Consider the following 18,630-nt stretch of genomic DNA (forward strand, 5'->3'; position numbering starts at 1 on the left):
GAAGCAGCACACAGCCACCATTGTACGCCACAATAACAAACTCACCAGTGGCATGTGCCTTTTGGGGTTCCAACAAGTGTGTGGCTTCTGAGCCTTGTCTTTCCTTTTATTTTCTGGTCGGCTTCTTCTTTATGTAATGAAACCACATCAAGGCATTAATTTTCCAAATCAAACTAGCATTTTTAATTTAAAAACGAATTAGGGACCCAAGAAATAAAGAGCAGTGAAACAAGTGATGAATAATGGTATTACAGCATAGCTCCACGGAAAAATCCCTAATTTGGCATTGAACAAAAATGATTGTTCTAACATGCCAATGTAGGGATTTGTTATGCTGTAATACCATTGTTCATCTCTTATTTCACTACTTTTTACTGGTTGGATCCCTACTTCATTTTTCTTAAAATTAACAATGTTTAAATATACCCAGTTTATTTAGGAATTCATTAAATACCAACAAAAGCACAGTTACCTAACCCTGCTACACCTATATATGCCCTGTACAAAATTTAGTTACCAACAATCACCCTACCTGTAGAGAGAGTTCAACTACAAACAAGTCACCCTGTAGAGAGTTCAACTACAAACAAGTCACCCTGTAGAGAGTTCGGCTACCAATACAGTGTTACTTATAATTTGTAATGTAATTGAACTCTTGTGGGATGTCTTTAACTTAAAACTTGGAAAAAGTGAGATTTCTGAGCTCGATCCCAAGACTTTTCATAATACATCAGAGCTCTAACCACTGTACCACCACTGTCAGCTGCCAGAACCCTGAATTGTAGACAAAAGATAATATAAAATAGTGATCTAGCCTATATTTAAGAATATGGCTGAACCCAAACCTAACCCTACTACTAATTGTGAGAAATGATTCCTTAGATTATAGTAGAGAGCGCACTATTGCCCTCTACTGTCTATGGAACCAATTGTGGTATAATATATCATATACTGTATATACATGCAGGGGTGCCTGCAGGCATGGAGTGTTGTGAAATTAGTGCAAACTGTGACTGTAATTCTTTGCTGGGTTACTTGTGTTGTAGCTGTACTTGTAGCTGACCCCTCTACAACAAGACCTGAACTCCTGAAACTTGCAATGTAACTATTGTCTCTACTGGGTGACCTGTTACATAGCTGAACTGTTTACAACAATACTTGCTACGTACAGGTACTCTACTGGGTGACGTGTTTAGTAGCTGAACTCTCTACTGGGTGATGTGTTCTACAGGAATACTTGAATGTAACTGAACTCTCTCTAATAAACTCTTTGCTGGGTTACTTGTAAGTAGCTGAATTCTCTAAAGAGTGACTTGTTTGTTGCTCAACTCTGTGTTTGTTGCTGAACTCTGTGTTTGTTGCTGAACTCTGTATAGGGTGATTTAAAATGTAGATGAATTCTGCATGGTGAATTGAAATTAGACAGGCTGCCTTGTTACACAGCTGAACTCGTGAGTTGTCAGAGAGTTCAGCTATGCCAAGTCACGGTACCCTTTAGAGAGAGAGAGAGAGTGCAGTAACATGTACAATACAAGTCTCCCTGTAGATAGTTCAGCTATATTACAAATCTCCAGTAGAGCTCAGCTATGGTACAAGTCACCCAGTAGAGAGTTCATTATGAGCTGCAAACAAGTCACTCTGTAGAGAGTTCTGCAGGAAGTTCCCCTAAATAAATGCATAGTTGATCATTTTTTTTTTAAATTATCTTCTTCCTAAAACAAGTGAAAAGTTTGTCTCACAGCTTTGGGACTTATACATGTAAAGAAGTGATATCTATACCCAAGCTATGAAAAAAAGGTGCGCATTCAAAAAGGCTATGGTGATAAAAGTTACTGTATGAAATCAAATGTGGCAAGGTGGTGGCCAAGATATGACTGCAATGATTTCACAACTTTTCCACCCAATGGGGGCCATACCTTTTTTCACAGCTTGGCTCTGGTTTGGTATTTTACTTTGATTATTTCAACCAAAGAACGATAATACTGTACTACATACAGTGTAGTTACTACTCCAGGCTTTAGTGTTTATACAGTCTACACATGACTGCTAACACAGTAAACATATACAGACCTACCTGCTCATTAATAAATCAATCTGTTCATCCAAATCAACATCAACATTTTCCTATACAGAACAAACATAACATCTTGTCAAGAAAAGTATTACTGCACTAGCTAACTAAAGTACTGAACATAACATACTAACCTACCATACTTGTCCCTAGAATAATAAACTAACAAGAGACATGACAGCATCATACAACAAAGCTATATACACGTATGTGTCGACATTGTCACAATATTATAATTTGTATAATGCCCAAATAGGAATTTTCACATGTTGTATGTAGTGGTTGTGAGGTTTGTATCTGATTTGTAAACACATTGCCTGAGGGCGCCCGGGACATCGTGTTTATACAAATCAGATACATACAAACCTCATGGCTATCTCACATGTGGTATGGGATATGCGCAGATATGCGCAGATCAAAGGCACCCATTTGTAACAGGCAAGGAGCAAGCTAATATTGGCTATTGGCGAGAAGTATGCATAATGTAGCGTTTGTTTCTTGGTATACCCTGTAAAAGCCACACAAAGTGTTGGGCAGCTGAAAGAAGGGCTCAGGGAACTATAACTTATTGATATCAATTCACACATTAGAATAATTTATATCGATACTGAGGTGTGGGGGTTGAATGAGTTGAATTTTTGTTTGAGATCACAAGATGTTTGATGACGTGTGGCAAACCTCCTCTGTCTTGTATTCAAGTTCATGTTACACTGACAAGATGAATATAACTCATAACTTTAAGCCAGCACTTTGCTAAGCAGCATGTCACAGTTGATTGTGTTAACGGAGAGCTGAAAGCAATCTCTCATTAACCACCTGTACTGGTGTGTCTCCTCAACAGCAGATAGCAATGAAGATATCATTAGGGCAAAGTGGTTATCATTAGATAATCATGTGCATAATGTGCATAGACACCATATGGAACCAGACATTTTCATAAATGTGATCATGGTAGATTAAGGCGGCGTGATAGAAAGAAGTGGTTTAAGAGACGTGAGTTTAAAGCATTCTTTTCTTATAATTGCTTAGCTATATGCATGCTGTTTAATATTGGTGTAGATACCAAAGCAAGCGAGAAATTGGGTGCACTATTGACAAACACCTATCTTTGTAATGACATGGTCAAGCAGTCCCCGAAATACCAAACATCGTCTGTAGAATCCTTCCACAATGTCATTATACATTTTGCACCCAAGTCTGTAGCATTTTCATATTTAGGAATGCAATGCAGGTAGGCATAAAATGTTTCATCAAAGGGATTCTGTTATACCTAAAACTATGTGGTCATGGTATCTGATTTAAGATATGTAGGATACACTGTGAGATACACAGGACATGACAACATATAGTTGTCCAGTAACAGAATACCTTTTGTGAACCTGTTGAAGTATATGATGACTTGCATTGTTTTTACTTAACTAATTAAATTTCCTCACATACAGGTTAAAGCTAGCTGCACTTCATTTCAATGAAAACGCTAACAGACCTCAAGCTGTTACCAAGGAAGGTGATGAATGCTATGACATTGTATTCCCTAAGTATAAGAAGGGTGGGTACATTGTAAAAAAAGTTTTGGTAAAGCCAACATATGGTAAGGAATAGATACATGTGTATTCAGTTACGTATGCAAGCACATTTTGGCAGGTTACATTGAGGAGCTGATGGCAGAAACAGCAAAACGCTGTACAGCTGGAGAAAAACAGGACCATTCCAATGCACCAAAGACTCCAGAGGCTCTTGCATCTGCATATGAAAGGCCAGATAAAGCTAAGGCCATTCAAGAACACAAAAGTAGATTTAAAACATGATTTAAGTGTATTTTATTATAGTTATCATAATATTATGTAATTAGATAACATTAAGAAGGTACAGTTGTAGGATACTTAAATCCTGTATGTGTTGATGAAGGAAACTTATTTCGTATCTTCGTTACAGCACAGGCAGGCAACACTACTCTCATTGATCTTCCAAGCCAACCCCAACACCATCTTGTCAGTTGTCGATATGCTATAAATCGATATTGCCTGCAAGATAATTATAACAACAAATACAAATTATTTTAACTTACTCATTAGCTGATTTTTCTACAAAATCACCATACTGCTGATAATACTGAAAACAAGCAGTTTGCAGGACCCACACATTCAAACAGACAGCTTCAAAGCCTTCATGTTGAGTGATACACAATGCACCTGTCTCAGTTATTTTATCTACTGTCTGATAAATTTCACAACAGCACACACACTCGACTGCAGTTGGCATAATTTCACAATTGTCACATCTGCACCTTGTATGAATATGTACAATACATGAATAATTAGCTGTAGCATAATAGAGTAGCTATCTAGATTAATATCTATGCTATAGTATGTAGCTAGCTTTATAGCCCAGCTAGTAGCTCCTGACTTACTAGTCTTTATTCAGTAGCCTTTCGCTGGAATCTTCTTCGCTATCTACCAAGTACGAATCTTCATCGCTGTCACTGGCTACTGGTTCGAATTGATATGGGTCAACTAGGTGCTCCATCTCTTCCTCCATGTCCGCGCTAGCTTGCTCACTGGCTTCGGATGACTCGGTGATTGTACTGGTATCTAAGCTAGTGATGCTTGCTGTATCGCTCAAATCGTCATCGAGGATTCTGAAGGCCATATCATTACAAAGCTTGGCAGAGGATGTATGAAAACAGTCTTTAAAGTCTTACTACACACGAGACAACACTATGCAGGAAGCCCCGTGACTATCAACGCTTACACTTGTGACGTCATGAGTAACAGGACCGCAAAACGGAAGAAGCCATAAATGGGCTTGGAATCCTGTTTTTCTACTCGCTTTTTCACCAGTAAATTATTTTTATTTTCAAAAACAAATCTTACAAACATTAAACACATTACATACACTATATATTGATGTAAAAAAATGACATCAAAAATTTCATGCAATCCTCCCTTTAAAGTACTGGTCATTGTTGCACGTTGTGAAATTTTATTCATGGATTTTACATGTACTTTCTCAGTCGCTGTGTTGAATGCAAAATCCACGAAAATTACGTACCGTGAAAACTTCTGCACATACGGTACCTAGCCATGCCACAATGATTTGTAAACTGGTTTACATGTTACAATGATGGCAGTTTTTTTATCTGCCCATGCCAGGACACCTGCATAATCTGGACACTTGGTAATAGTCCCAAAGTATCCCTTAGCATGAAAACTGACCTAGAACACTTTAACAATCAGTTCCAAGGTGTCCTTATTACACAAGTTCCACTGTACACTAGTTTTGTCTATTACATAAGCTATGATATACACATGTAACTATCACACATGACTGTTGTATTAGGATGACTGTTTTATTAGAGTTCTTGATCTGTGATGGTGATCTTGTATGGTGGGTGTATCACATGTAATTAATCATTGCTCGAGGCTATTGACACTGATCATTGGTGTCAATAAGCACCATCTAAAGCCATTGACACCAACTAGGTATAACTAGAATCTTTTGTGAGGCATTATTCTTTGTGTAAAATATTTTACGACAATTTTTCACAGCACCAGTATGGGTGCCATGATTTTCTTTGGGGAGATTCCTGTCATGAAAGATATACATAACATAGAGGGATTGCACGCATGATGCGTTATGACGTATTTTCGTAAAATGCTTAACAACCGTTGCTTGTCAGACATTTGTAAGGTATGCGAGTGAAGGCTACAGCCAGTCTCAATGGTTCAGTGTAGAATGGAACACGTCCGCTAGGTTAGTCACTTGTATAAACTAGGATAGCCATCATCAAAATTGTACAAAGTGTTAGTGTTCACGACTAATCAACGAAAAATTGATATTACGCTTGTCCAACGTAGTGCTAGTATTTAATGCTTGTTTCTAACCTTATCCTAGCTTTTGACAGAGATCCTCTTATTTAGTAAAGTGTGGTGACGAAATAAGTGCATTCGCCCCATTGCGTGCCATTGAAAAGTAAACCTCACAAATGTCAGACTAGCAACGGTTGTTTAGCATTCTTATAGTTCGCGCCACAATACTTTTCGCGTGCAAACCCTCTATTGTTGGAATATCACACAGTACAACAATTCCAATGGACATTACTAAATCTTTCATGATATACACATCACAATAGCACAGTAAAAACAAACACATGGGTCATAAAAACTTACTGCTCCGAACAATTTTATCTTCTGAAATTCTCTCTTTTTGTTATCCATAATTGTCATAATGAAATTTTTAGCTGTATATAACAATACAAAATTATCACACAATCACTTTGAACCACATTAAACACAACATACAAGTGTTCTCTATGTTTGACTTGGACATGTGTGACCAAAACATCAAACAGGTAGGAAAGCTGTGTTGTATATGGACTAAGTGAAATCATAAAGTTTTAAATTACCAACTGGTAAACATCTCCAACAAAAATTTAGTCCTGGAAAATCAATGTACAGTTTCCTTGTATGAAGAAGACAACTACTTACGCAATTGAAGATAAAAGAAAAGACAAAATGAAGAAGACAGATACATGCCGGAACCAGAAAAAGTATGTTCCCAGACCAATACATGCCAGCTGCTTATCATTATAAGCGCAGGCTGTAATTGGCCAGGTGACATTACGACTCATTACCATTAGTAGTGGCATCCACAGTATAGCCATGGTGACAGCTGTTTCCATAGATACCTCATATCTTATTACATGTTGGAACTATCATACAGTACGGTAGTACTGCAATATTAGGGACCAGGAAGATCTAGCCAAAATGCCAAAACCAGCCTCGATCCTTCATGACAGCTTGGCAGCATTGGTTAGGCACAGTAAATACTTAAGTTTATGAGACCTAAATAGAAAATTTTTAAACTTCCATAGAAGTTTTTTGGAAGAGTTTTGGGGTTGTCTGAAGATGTTTTTGAGCTTGGTTTCCTGCATCACCATTTTTCTTACCTCATCAAGGATCTTTTGCATCACTGGTTGCTAAGGGAGGCCAATTACACCTATTATAGTCGGTGCCTTGCTAGAGCAGTCTAAGAAAATTGCATTTTGATTTATTTTAGCTAGCTAACTAGTTTGTAAAATATAAAATAAAAATCCGCCCTCCCACACTGCTATTTTGAGTACAGGAGGAAACTTTGTGGCCTATACAGAATTTTACGCTGAATAACTAATTGATGCCTCCAGACCAGCATAACTCGACAATGGATAAGGCTATGGACTTGATTTCTTCACTCACTTCGTCCCAAGATGTACCTTTTCACAAAACCACAGTACATACAATATACACATTAAGGACTTGCTTTTGTCCTCCTTTGTGTTCCAGTTCTTTTCGCTGGCAATGCAAGGTTTTGATTCGTGATAGCACAATGCGGCTTCCCTGTGACTGTGTTGGCTTATATTGCTCATATTGTCTGTAGCAACTGGATTGATTGCAGAGATGCTTCTTGTACTGTTCTTCGTTTGTAACACTGCGTAACGGACAAAGCATAGCTGAAAACAAACTGTAATAGCTACCTCCCTTTCCATTACGTAATTGATTGTTGGGGCACATGTTCTGATGCAAAATTACTTTTATGGTGTTCCTGGCACCATTCTTTCTTTTAATGCGGTATACACTAGTTCACTTGACATGATTATGTTATTAAAAAGTAAACAAACAAGTAGAAGAAAAATTAGGAATTTTAAGTTGGATTAGGAAAAAAGTAGTGAAACAAGGGAATAGCTAAAAAGTGGTTAAACAAGGAAGGTTGCCTATACCTGCAGATATACGTTATAGGCAACCTTCTTTGTTTCACCACCTTTTAGCTATTCCCTTGTTTCACTACATTTCTTTTTCTTTGATTTCTAATCCAACTTAAAATTCCGAAGTTTCCTTCTACTTGTACTACACCTGTATACAAATTACAGGTTATTACATTAGTTACTCACCACTAGCAACTGTGGCTCTTCATAGCCAAACAAACAAAGTATATACAAAAAGAGCCTTACCATTATTTTGGTCCTCTCCATTGAAAACAAATGACAGGTCTCCACGTTGCCAGGACATTTCATTGAAGTCCATTAAAGTACAGTCCACTCTGATCTTCTCACCACACTTGTGGATCTTACATAAATCAGATGGTAGTAATCTTGACAGAAATGGCACTGCACCATATATGGTAAGTGATAACAATGATGATGGTATAGAACAACTCACCCCATGTGTGAAACTCCCACTTTAACTCAGCATAAAAATCACCCAACTAAAACATGAGATAGTTACATATATGTAAACAACACAGCAATATGATATACAACAGTATCTCAATCCCTGGAGATCAACTGGTATCAAACATTATACAGTAGTACTGTTTAAGTAAGGATCACCCCATAAAATGACTAGCGCCGCCTAAAATTCCCCCTTTAAAAATCATCCTAGAAACATCTCCCGAGACGAAAATCACCTTCACATAATATTATTAGTCCATCTACAACATGTAACATCAAATACAACACTAAATACAAGAAAACACAGGTGGTCATATATAAAATTATTAATAAAAAATTGCATAAACTCAAATTTTCATCTGCCCACAGTTGCAAGGCTGGAATAAAGCAGTGTACGCCACCATTTTATGCCACAATAACAAACTCACTAGTGGGATGTGCCTTTTGTGGCTCTGACGAATGTCTACCTTCTGCAGTTTGATATTCATCTTAAAGTAAATGGTCATCTTCTTCAGTAAACCACACTAAGGCATTGATTTCCATATTGACACTTTCCTTGAAGGAGAATATTAAATGCCACAAACTATTTGAGGTGCTTAATGGACTGTAGTATACCTGGTAGTATTGTAGCAGCTAACTTGGGCTTACATGTATAATAGCAATTGCACCACACCCCTTTAAATGATCAGAATGTTCCACAACACCTCTGCTGAGGCTATACCTCTCAACGGTTCAGTTTTGTAGAAAACAAGGTATTGCACTATGCCCCCAACTGTGAGCTGAGTAGTAAGATTGAGATACTCTAATACAGCAGTCACCATAAGTTAACAAACTAGTACAGTAGCAATAAAAGTAGTGAAAGAAAAGATGGTAGTAGATATGAGGGAAATTTTCTACTTGGCAATGTGGGAAAATCCATGCTTTAGAATTAAAAAGATGGTGCCAATTTAGAGATTTTCCCTACATTGTTACAATGAAAAGAAGGGATTTCCCTCATACAGTACATACCACTCAAACGCAATGTCGTCTCACAAGAGTGCAAGCGATTAAAACGCTTGCTAATTAAAAGGCGTAGCACCAGTTTCGCTCATTTGGAAGTAATACTTACCAACAAAACGGGTGCTACACCCTTTAATTAGCAAATTTTTTAATCGCTCGTACTCTCACAAGACGATGTTGTACAATACACTGTAGCTACTTGTTTCACTAATTTTATCCCACTTGATTTTTTAAATACACTATTAATTAATAATCTTGTAAACATTCACACTAACATACAGTAGTACCTCATTCAAATTACTCATCAAGTCTTTCTTTCTTGATACCAAACCATCAACATATTGCTCACGAAATTTCTTCAAAACAGCAGCAACTACAGTAGAACAGGACACATAATGTACTTAGACTGTACTGAAATAAAAGTGCTCCACATTCATAATAGTTGTAACACGGGCATGAGAGCTTTGCCTGATATGTATGCCCGAGGGCAGAGGGCATACATATCAGGCAAAGCCCGAATGGGGGCCTACAGGCAAAGCCCGAATGCCCCGTGTTACAGCTAATATGTAACACTTATCAGGCTGATAGCCTGTGCTCGATGACAATGAACAGACACATCCTAGAGGTATCACAAAGAATTTTGGTTATGCGAGTTTAATGTTTTAATCAGTGCTATTGAATCGTATTTGGAAAAGTACAGAGTTCACTAAAGGCCTAGATAGGCAAGCTTGCTTGTAAAGTGGTTACTCCGTGCAGAGTGGTACTGTAGCTTCATGATGGGGGCGTGTCTGTACTCGAAAATGTGTGGAAACGATCAGTGAATTCGTTATCCTCAATTGGGCTAAGGTGAGAACTAGTGCTATACATGTAGCTTATTCACTAGGCAGTACTGAATGTTTTTAAATATGGACCACGCCCCCATTACTGATAACACGAAATTGCCACTCTACACCAAGTAACTACTCTACATGCAAGCTTACACCCATCTAGGCCTTTAGCTGCAAAAAACGATTCAATAGCAATACATTAAACACATGTAACAGAAATTCTCCGTGATATCTCTAGAATTTGTCCGTCCAGCATAACCAAATGTATCCAGAATGTACTAGCTGCTGACCCATAATCAAATCTTCTTAGGCGTGTATATATAATACATCCAGTGGTTACACTCATAATTGGTTTGGGTGATCGATCGCCTATTGGCCTGATACAGATCAAGTGTTACATAATAGCTGTAACATGGGGCATTCAGGATTTTACCTGATATGCGTGCCCTCAGGCCTTCAATTCTTGGGCTGTCAGCCATACATATCAGGCAAAGACCTCATGCCCGTGTTACAACTATTACTAATGCGGTACTGCCCAAGCGCAACATCTCACTCACTTGCACACGCAATTTTGCTCAAGATTTTTAAAATTGCTAATTAGGAGGCATGGCAACTGTTTCACTTGCAATTCTCGTGAGCGAAACAGCTGCCATGCCCTTTAATTAGTGATTTTTAAAGTCTCAAGCAAAACTGCGTGTGCGAGCGAGTGTGAGTTGCGCTTGGGCAGTACCGTACATTACATATATTATGCAATCAAACTCACTAGTTTCCCTCTTCCCATAACTGATGGCCTCATCCAGTGGTAGCCATCCATCACAATTCTTAATCTTCACTGCCACATTGTGTTTGAGTAGTAAATCAATGATTTCTGTGAGTAAAGAATATAACTGACTCTACCCCCAAACACAAGTTAAATTTTTAATCCATAACCGGTGCATGCTGGCTATGGGGCTGTGGGTACACACTTGGTTTCCTGAAATTGTTTCCATAGAAACGTGCGTACATGTACCTATTTACTTACGTTTGTCTGTCAACCCAATGGTAGGTAAGCCTTAGATTTTTCACAAGTTTAAGATACGGGTGTAGCCATTCTTTACAATCTTTAGGAAGAACTAATTGGCGTGTTTAACAACTAAAAACAACATATGGTAGCAGGCCTCGTAGGCCACCAAGGATACTTGAGTTGAAAGGGAGCTTCTCCCCTATGAAAATATAGAGCAGCCTTGAGGCTTTGTCTAAAGAATACGTGTAGAATAAACAACAGTTCTATACAGTTAGTTTATAAAAGTAGCATAACATCAACTAAGCCAACTGGTGCAGTGTAAGTGACTGAATGTCAGAATGTTAGTATATGACATGTATCATTAGTTAACAAGTAATGTGACTGGACCCACTATAATTGACTGTTCAATTAGGGTAGATAGTTAATGATACTACTGTACATGTCTCTCAGACAGCAACAGTTTTCCATGTAGAAAGTTAGAATTGGTAAAATAATTTCAACCAGTAAAATACAGTGCACATGTACCATATCATCACATACACACTAACCTGTATAGCCTTTCATGATGGCAATGTGAAGTGGAGTGTTTCCTACGAGAAATAACATGTACACTATACTTGAGCTATCTTATTCGATGACTTACTAATCAAAATAAAACAATAATCCACATAAACAGTCAATGTTATATGTGACCCAATCTGGGAAACGGTCTTATCGCCTATTTAAAGTATCAAGAAATATCGGTTTTAAGTATTTAGTGTGTTTTAGTTTGAAGCTTTGTGTACCAAATTTTCACACGCTTTACTCCAATTCCTTAACTTCTAGAGCATCCACTGTGCAAGTAGCCAGCAGCTAAGTTTCCTGCTATTTTAGATCGCTTTTAAACCGAGGTTGGCAAGCTCCAAGAGGAGAGGGAGGCGGTGGTCCAGAAAGAGGGCAAGGGGCTGTTTAAAAATTAAAAAGACAGGCATAGGCCAAGTCAGGTCTCAAAACTGGCTTAAATTAAAGAACGTAACAGCACAGGTGTTGATTCAACACCACAGAGCTATACAGCCACATACAGCCATCCTCAGGCTGACCATAGCTCCACTAAGGTCCCACACCGCACGTACGGATCACCACTGTGCTTGGGAAAAGCAGCCAGCAAAAGCAGACCACTCAAGTCTAGCTAATTTTGATTATGAAATTAGATAGTTTATTAGTGTAGCTGTCTGTTCTTAGTGAAAAATCGAATCTGCTGACATGGGCGATAAGACCAGTTTTCTCAGATCTAGTCACACATAAAGAGCGTAATCTTTATAAAAAAAAAGTTGTGAAATCAAAGGTGGCAGCCAAAGAATAGACACAATGATATTTTACAAGTACTACTTTCCATAATTAATTGGTTTACCATATAAGCAGGACAAAAAAATTTTGGATGCAAATAATCACCCATAACTCTGTAAATGTTTATCTCATTCACACTGCAGACTTAGAAAGCAAATTCACTATAATACACCCTTAATGTATGCCCAATTTCAAGGCATGCTTGAATTTTATACAGTTTTTTTACGAAGTGTACAAAAAGAAGATAAGGAAAAAACTAAATCATGGCAAACAGTATAAAAATCATCCCAATTGGAGAACATGATACATATGGTACAGTACATATATGCAAACTTTATTCCTGTAATATACCTACATTGTGGCACACCAGCTTTTTTGGCTATAACAACTGTGTCTAAGTCTGTGTACGTGCGCGCATGTATGTGTGTGTGCGTACATGCGTGCATGCATCAGAGTCGCAGCCGTCAGCATTCAGAATTGCAGAATTGTAATGCAGTCAAGTGGGCACACAGTAGTGTCACACATACTCAAAACTGCTTGTCTGAAGACAATCATCCCTCATGATCTCCACCCCAACCACATGGAAGGTACACTCACCCAACCAGGGGATGCTTTATTGCTATGTGAGAAGGCCCTAGGAGGGCAGATAGGTCATTAACAATATATTGTAGGGACCTGAGTCATAGACTTGGTCCACCTCGAGCATGCATAATAAGCCCTCTCATTGACTTGCTTTGTAGGCTTGCAAAGCCAACACAAGGGAGTCCCCAAATCCTGCCTGATTTCCACCACACGACACAGTCAGGGGGACTCCCTTGCATTGGCCTTGCAAGCCAATAAGAGAGCTTTCCTACATACATTACACACGTGCACACACACATACACACTACACACTACACACACACTACACTTACCATGAGTGTCTAAGCTGTCCTTATTGTCTTTGGTAATCAGTTTCTGAACAGCATTCAAGTCACCCTGGAACACAGCATAGTGTAGAGCAAAGTCTTCTTTAGAAGTGGCAGAATCAAAGTTGGCTACACTATCTTCTATTTCATAGTAAGAAAAGGTGCTTGGTCTACGTCGTGGGAAGATTCCATCCACTTCATCTTTTCCATCTCCAGTAGTCAGCAAAGAAGTGGCCATGTTATATATGATGGTCAGTCTGTCATTAAAAATCACTGCTATTTATATCCTAAAACAAAAACAGCCTTGAGGCTGTAGAAAAAGGCACTGCCAAGCAAAGTAGGAGCAATCAAACAAGCTTAATTCAACATGACTGGTAAGAACAAGGACTGTTATCAAGTTGCAGCCAAGTAGATTGAATATTACCATGATCAATCTGTAAAACAACTGGTAAGAAAGGATTGATATCAAGTTGCGGCCAAGCGAATGCAGTATTACTCATTCTCTTTGTATCTAGCTATTATAATATAAAACAAGAGAAAACACACATGCAACTGTTATTAAATTGTCATTTGGCCGCTTTTCTTTGTAGTGTAGCGGCCAGATGACAATTTAATAACAGTTGCATGTGTATTTGCTCTAGTGTTATTATATAGCTATAGCTAGATACAAAGAGAATGGGTAATAATGCATTCACTTGGCCACAACTTGATAACAGTCCTTGTTCTTACCAGTCATGTTGAATAAGCTTGTTTGATTGATCCTGCTTTGCTTGGCAGTGCCTTTTTTTACAGCCCCAAGGCTGTTTTTGTTTTAGGGTATCACACGTTTTTCAATCAAGACAAAAATATATAAATGGGAGTGTATAAACAGTGGAATGGAATACTGGAATGGAATACTGGAATGGGATTTTTTAAAGTTCAATATCAGCTTTTTCTCCCCTTAAGTAAGCAAATAAATAGGATTCCCTTTGAAGTCAGCTATTTTAGCATAATTCACCTCACCATAGACAAAGTTTACCAATGTAATATTAATGTACTGTAAAGTCAGTTATGAGCATGTACAATAGCAGTTTATTGGGAATAACCAAGAAGACTCCTGACTTAACCCTTGTTCCCAAAAAGTTACCTAGCTAGCTGATTACATGTGTGCATTGTAAATTCACTGTATAATGAAGTATTCCATTTATTATCAACTTTACCAGCTAGGCACTGGAGGGAGAACACAGAGGGCAAAGCCTGTATGAGGTATTTACCACTAACCTAGGAGCCTAAGCGAAAATCTTTGGGAAAAGTGAAACGGGACTATCTTGTAAGCATTTACAATGAGCCTTTCCACAATTATGTCAGAAAACAAAATTTAAGCCAAAGTTCATTGTGGCAGTGCCACATTGCACACTGAACAGAACCTTCATTAAGACAGTTAGTTTCAGACAAGTAATAGCTATTGGTCATACAAGTGTTGTGGTGAGGAAAAGTATGTAAAGAGACTTCAAGGGGATATTTATTTGCTTACTTAACCCTTAAACCCACAGAAAACTTTTCGGAAATGCGTGTTTACACAATATGGGCATGCATGGCGACACTAGGTTGGGTAACTTAATTCTTACACCCTACAAATGCACATAGATTAAAAGTGTGTTTACTGGGCTACTTGGAGAAGGTTAAATGAACACTGTAACTACAGTGGTTTACTTGTTATGAAGCGGTGAACAGCGACAAGTCACGTCTCAGTGTTTCTAAATTCTTGCCACATGTTTAATTTCAATTGTGGGTTTACTCACGTGAGTCATATATGGCCTGATGCAGAATTTCACGAAGAGTTGAATGAAAGTTGTTGCAAAGCAATAGGATCAGCTACCATCGAGTTATCGACCATTTTATAAAGGTATGTAAAGGGTTTGCGTGTTTCCTTACTGAAAAGTTATTTTCACGGCTAGTTTTGGCTTCACCATTTAGTGTTAGGGTGAAACCCTAGGTATCATTTTGATGCTTGCTACATCATGAGTAGAATGACATAAATTGCATAGCCATAGGATGGACGCTTCAAAAGTTACAGCACTATGTGCAAAGCATGCATATTTATTAAGTGTAAATCCAGTTTTATGGATTATGCGGGTTTAAGGGTTAAGGAGAGGAGTTGTACTTATTTGGATGTAAAAAATGATATTAATCTTTTTTTTAAATTCCATTCCACCATTCCAGTAGTCCATTCCACTGTTTATACACTCCCCAAAAAAAATTAATGCATAAAGCTAATAGTTTCATACAAGCCACCTTTGGTTATCACAACAGCTATTGTGCATATTACATCATAGCTTGGGACATGAAGTGGTAAAAAACCAAAGAATGTAGTTTGGTACAAGTAGGCAGGTGCTTGTCAGTGTTGCAACTTCAATAGGGTATGGTTTCTGGGCACCATTGAAACCATCAGTAAACAGATTAGTAAAGGCCATTTCCCAGCAGGTGAGAATGTGCCCCAAACTTCTTATTATACTGGATTGTCCCTTGAAATGCACAAACAAAGCTGTATTGTGGGCTGTGTTAGCTACTTCAGACCCATTATTAAATAACTGATAACAAACACTTACAAGAATAGCATGCGATAACAAGTTAACTGAGTTCACCACACTGATTCACTAGCATCGACTGCAAATAAATGGCCGAATTCACCGAGTTCACTGACTGTAAATAAACGTTACGGTAGTTTTAGGTGTCTTAAATTTAAAATAGGGTCCTAAAATACCGCAAAATAAATAACAATTAGCGTAAGTGACGTTATTATCTTATGAACACTCTTATGAACATGCTTATTAATTAACTCACCACTTCCCAGAAAAACGGCAGGTCAATCCAACAAAACTAACAAAGATTGTCCCATGAAGCACAAGACTGAATGAATCAAACTTTGAGCGCAAGAGAGGTGGAGTTCCAAGATTTGTACCGAAGAAACTTAACTAGCCAAAGAACTTGTGATAGTAAATCCAAGGCTGTGGAACTAACACAATCTAACATATAAGTGTCAAAAAATGAGCGGCTCGCACTAACAAGTATGCAAAGGAGAATACGTTTTCAGCAAAATTTCATGCAGTGTTACTATAATATAACAGGGATTACTTACTTAGTAATATGCTTATACAACACTATACCAAAGGTTTTGTTGTATCACAAGGTTTTTATTACAAAAGAATAGTTTTAAACGTAGATTTTAGGTGTGCGTTCTATTAGAGTTAGTCACTCATGTAAATAACTCGCGGTAGTCGCATGCCCTACTTTCCTTGGCCACATGCTCACTACCGTGAGTCTTGATAAAGGTGTGTTAGCAGTGTACACTGTTTCTACCGGTCGATTTAAGTCTGGCTCTTTTAGTAGCTAGATCAATGAATCACAGACTGTAGGGAATACATGGAGTGTACATACTGTGTTATACACGAGCATAGCCAGTAGCCATTAAATTATTTCAAAAATATGTATCCTGAGTTATGTAATGGTAAAATTAAATGCTGTAGATATTTTTTGCTGACTACAACTATCTGAAAAGCCTGATTGAAGATGGATTTCAAGCCTTACATATCCAAGAAAACAATAGACAACGTCTAGATCCATTGATAACATTTCCTTCTTCACTAGCTGTCCTAATCATGTCATTCCACTATACATGTAGCTGTACCTTTAAGGCTGAAAAGCCACTGTCATTGTTATGGCATAGGTAGTCTTTAAGAAAGTTATTCAGTTGTACACCAACACTACAATAGTACAGCTTCTTATTTAAACAAAACTTTCAAATGCTCATTGGCACTTCCCTTCATTTGAAATCATTGTTGTATTTAGTGTAAGTAGGTAGTTCCATCACCCTGACCCTACTAGAAGTGCATGTATTGATTTTTCGTCCCTAGCAATATTTGCATCCATTATTGTTAGCCAATCTCCCAGTCTCTTGGGAGTGTTAACTGGTGGTGAATGACTACACAAAAGATTAGGCCATTGTGTCACGAAGCCACATCAACCTCAATCTGTCTACAACATGGCTTGCTATGACCACCATTATCTTCACCTCCTGTAGTGTAATCATTCAACACCAATTAGCTAGCAAGAATTGGAGATGAACTGAACAAGACAAGAATGTGTTCACATGTAATATAATGTACAAATCTTTGTGCGTTAATGTTAAAACTTCTCTTATATTATGGTAGTTACTGTGTGTAACATTGTTTTACCTCTCAGCTTGTGCACAGTCATCAACCCATGACACAACCCCATTACAAACTCACCCCCAACAAACACATATGCATTTGTGAGAGATCTCAATTACACACTACAAATTACACTAAATAGTCACTGCTGATATAGCACAAACCATTCCTTTTATAACTGCAATAATAAAGGACTAAACAGCCGAACGGTGCATTAGTATTACTGTATACCGTATTACTGTTATTGAGTATTACTGCTATTCACATAAACATGTTGGCATGGCGTCTGGCAGTTCAGTCACCACAGGTATACTGCCAGAAACATCACACTCACATAAAACATTACAATACATAATAACAGCCGCTAACAGTATCAAAACAGTTAATTAAGGAAGCTGCTACGCTTGGGACATCTTTCATTACAGTACACATAGACTACTACAACACTACCTTACCTCTGTACTACACTTGTTTCAACTCGCTACGCGCACTAGTCACGAACCATGTGATGGGCTTAACTTAGAACGGGTTGTGGCTAGTCACCGGATATGAGCCGGATATGGTAATTTTGCTGAGCATTCAATTAGAGTACGTAGGAGTTTAAGCTGGCCTTGACTGAGTATGTCTTCTACCCCTAAACCATAGATATACAGACAAGTACCTAAACATAAAAATACCGACGCGGGGTTACCAGTAACTACCCCGGCACTACCCGCCAGCATTGCATGCCAACAGCAGCAAACAAATGTGCATTTAGTTAGATTATGGGTGGCTGAATTATGGCCAAGGTTGCCCGAAAGTTCTGCACATCACAGAAATTCTTTACTATTCCTTCCTGAGACCACAGTGAGCTGTATGCATTACAAGACACGTGTGACTACAATTTGAGTCGTACAGAGGAAATCCTTAAAACACTGATAGGCAGGTGTGTCTATCGCATCTATGCTTAATGTGAACAAATAAATGATCAGGATAGTCACATTTGTACTAGTGCACATGTAACAACTCATGCTCAAAATCTGTGACCTACGCCACGTGACAGAAACACGAGATGCGGCTAAAATTGTCCAGTAAACAGGAGCTGTGGTTTCACCATAGCCG

At 38.2% G+C, this 18,630-nt stretch overlaps 1 protein-coding gene across 3 annotated transcripts in view; it reads right to left on the minus strand.

Moving 5' to 3' along the window:
• LOC136256905 (ankyrin repeat domain-containing protein 13C-like) overlaps window positions 1-18,089 on the minus strand; it is a 54,088-nt gene extending 35,999 nt beyond the window's left edge. For 2 of the 3 annotated variants that reach the window (XM_066049970.1, XM_066049968.1), the window contains exons 1-9: window positions 17,985-18,089; window positions 13,346-13,596; window positions 11,654-11,695; window positions 10,866-10,970; window positions 9,563-9,648; window positions 8,266-8,311; window positions 8,058-8,213; window positions 6,241-6,311; window positions 2,075-2,124 (exon numbers count right to left, since the gene is read on the minus strand). In XM_066049970.1, coding sequence (XP_065906042.1) covers window positions 2,075-2,124; window positions 6,241-6,311; window positions 8,058-8,213; window positions 8,266-8,311; window positions 9,563-9,648; window positions 10,866-10,970; window positions 11,654-11,695; window positions 13,346-13,577 — 788 coding nt within the window. In that variant the 5' untranslated portion in view covers window positions 13,578-13,596; window positions 17,985-18,089. Of the gene's footprint in view, window positions 1-2,074; window positions 2,125-6,240; window positions 6,312-8,057; window positions 8,214-8,265; window positions 8,312-9,562; window positions 9,649-10,865; window positions 10,971-11,653; window positions 11,696-13,345; window positions 13,627-17,984 lie in introns of all 3 variants that reach the window. The other variant, XM_066049969.1, reaches the window with a different exon arrangement.
• Between the last annotated feature and the right edge of the window lie 541 nt (window positions 18,090-18,630).

The sequence above is a fragment of the Dysidea avara genome, chromosome 5 (assembly GCF_963678975.1).
Source record: "Dysidea avara chromosome 5, odDysAvar1.4, whole genome shotgun sequence".
Taxonomy (NCBI): domain Eukaryota; kingdom Metazoa; phylum Porifera; class Demospongiae; order Dictyoceratida; family Dysideidae; genus Dysidea; species Dysidea avara.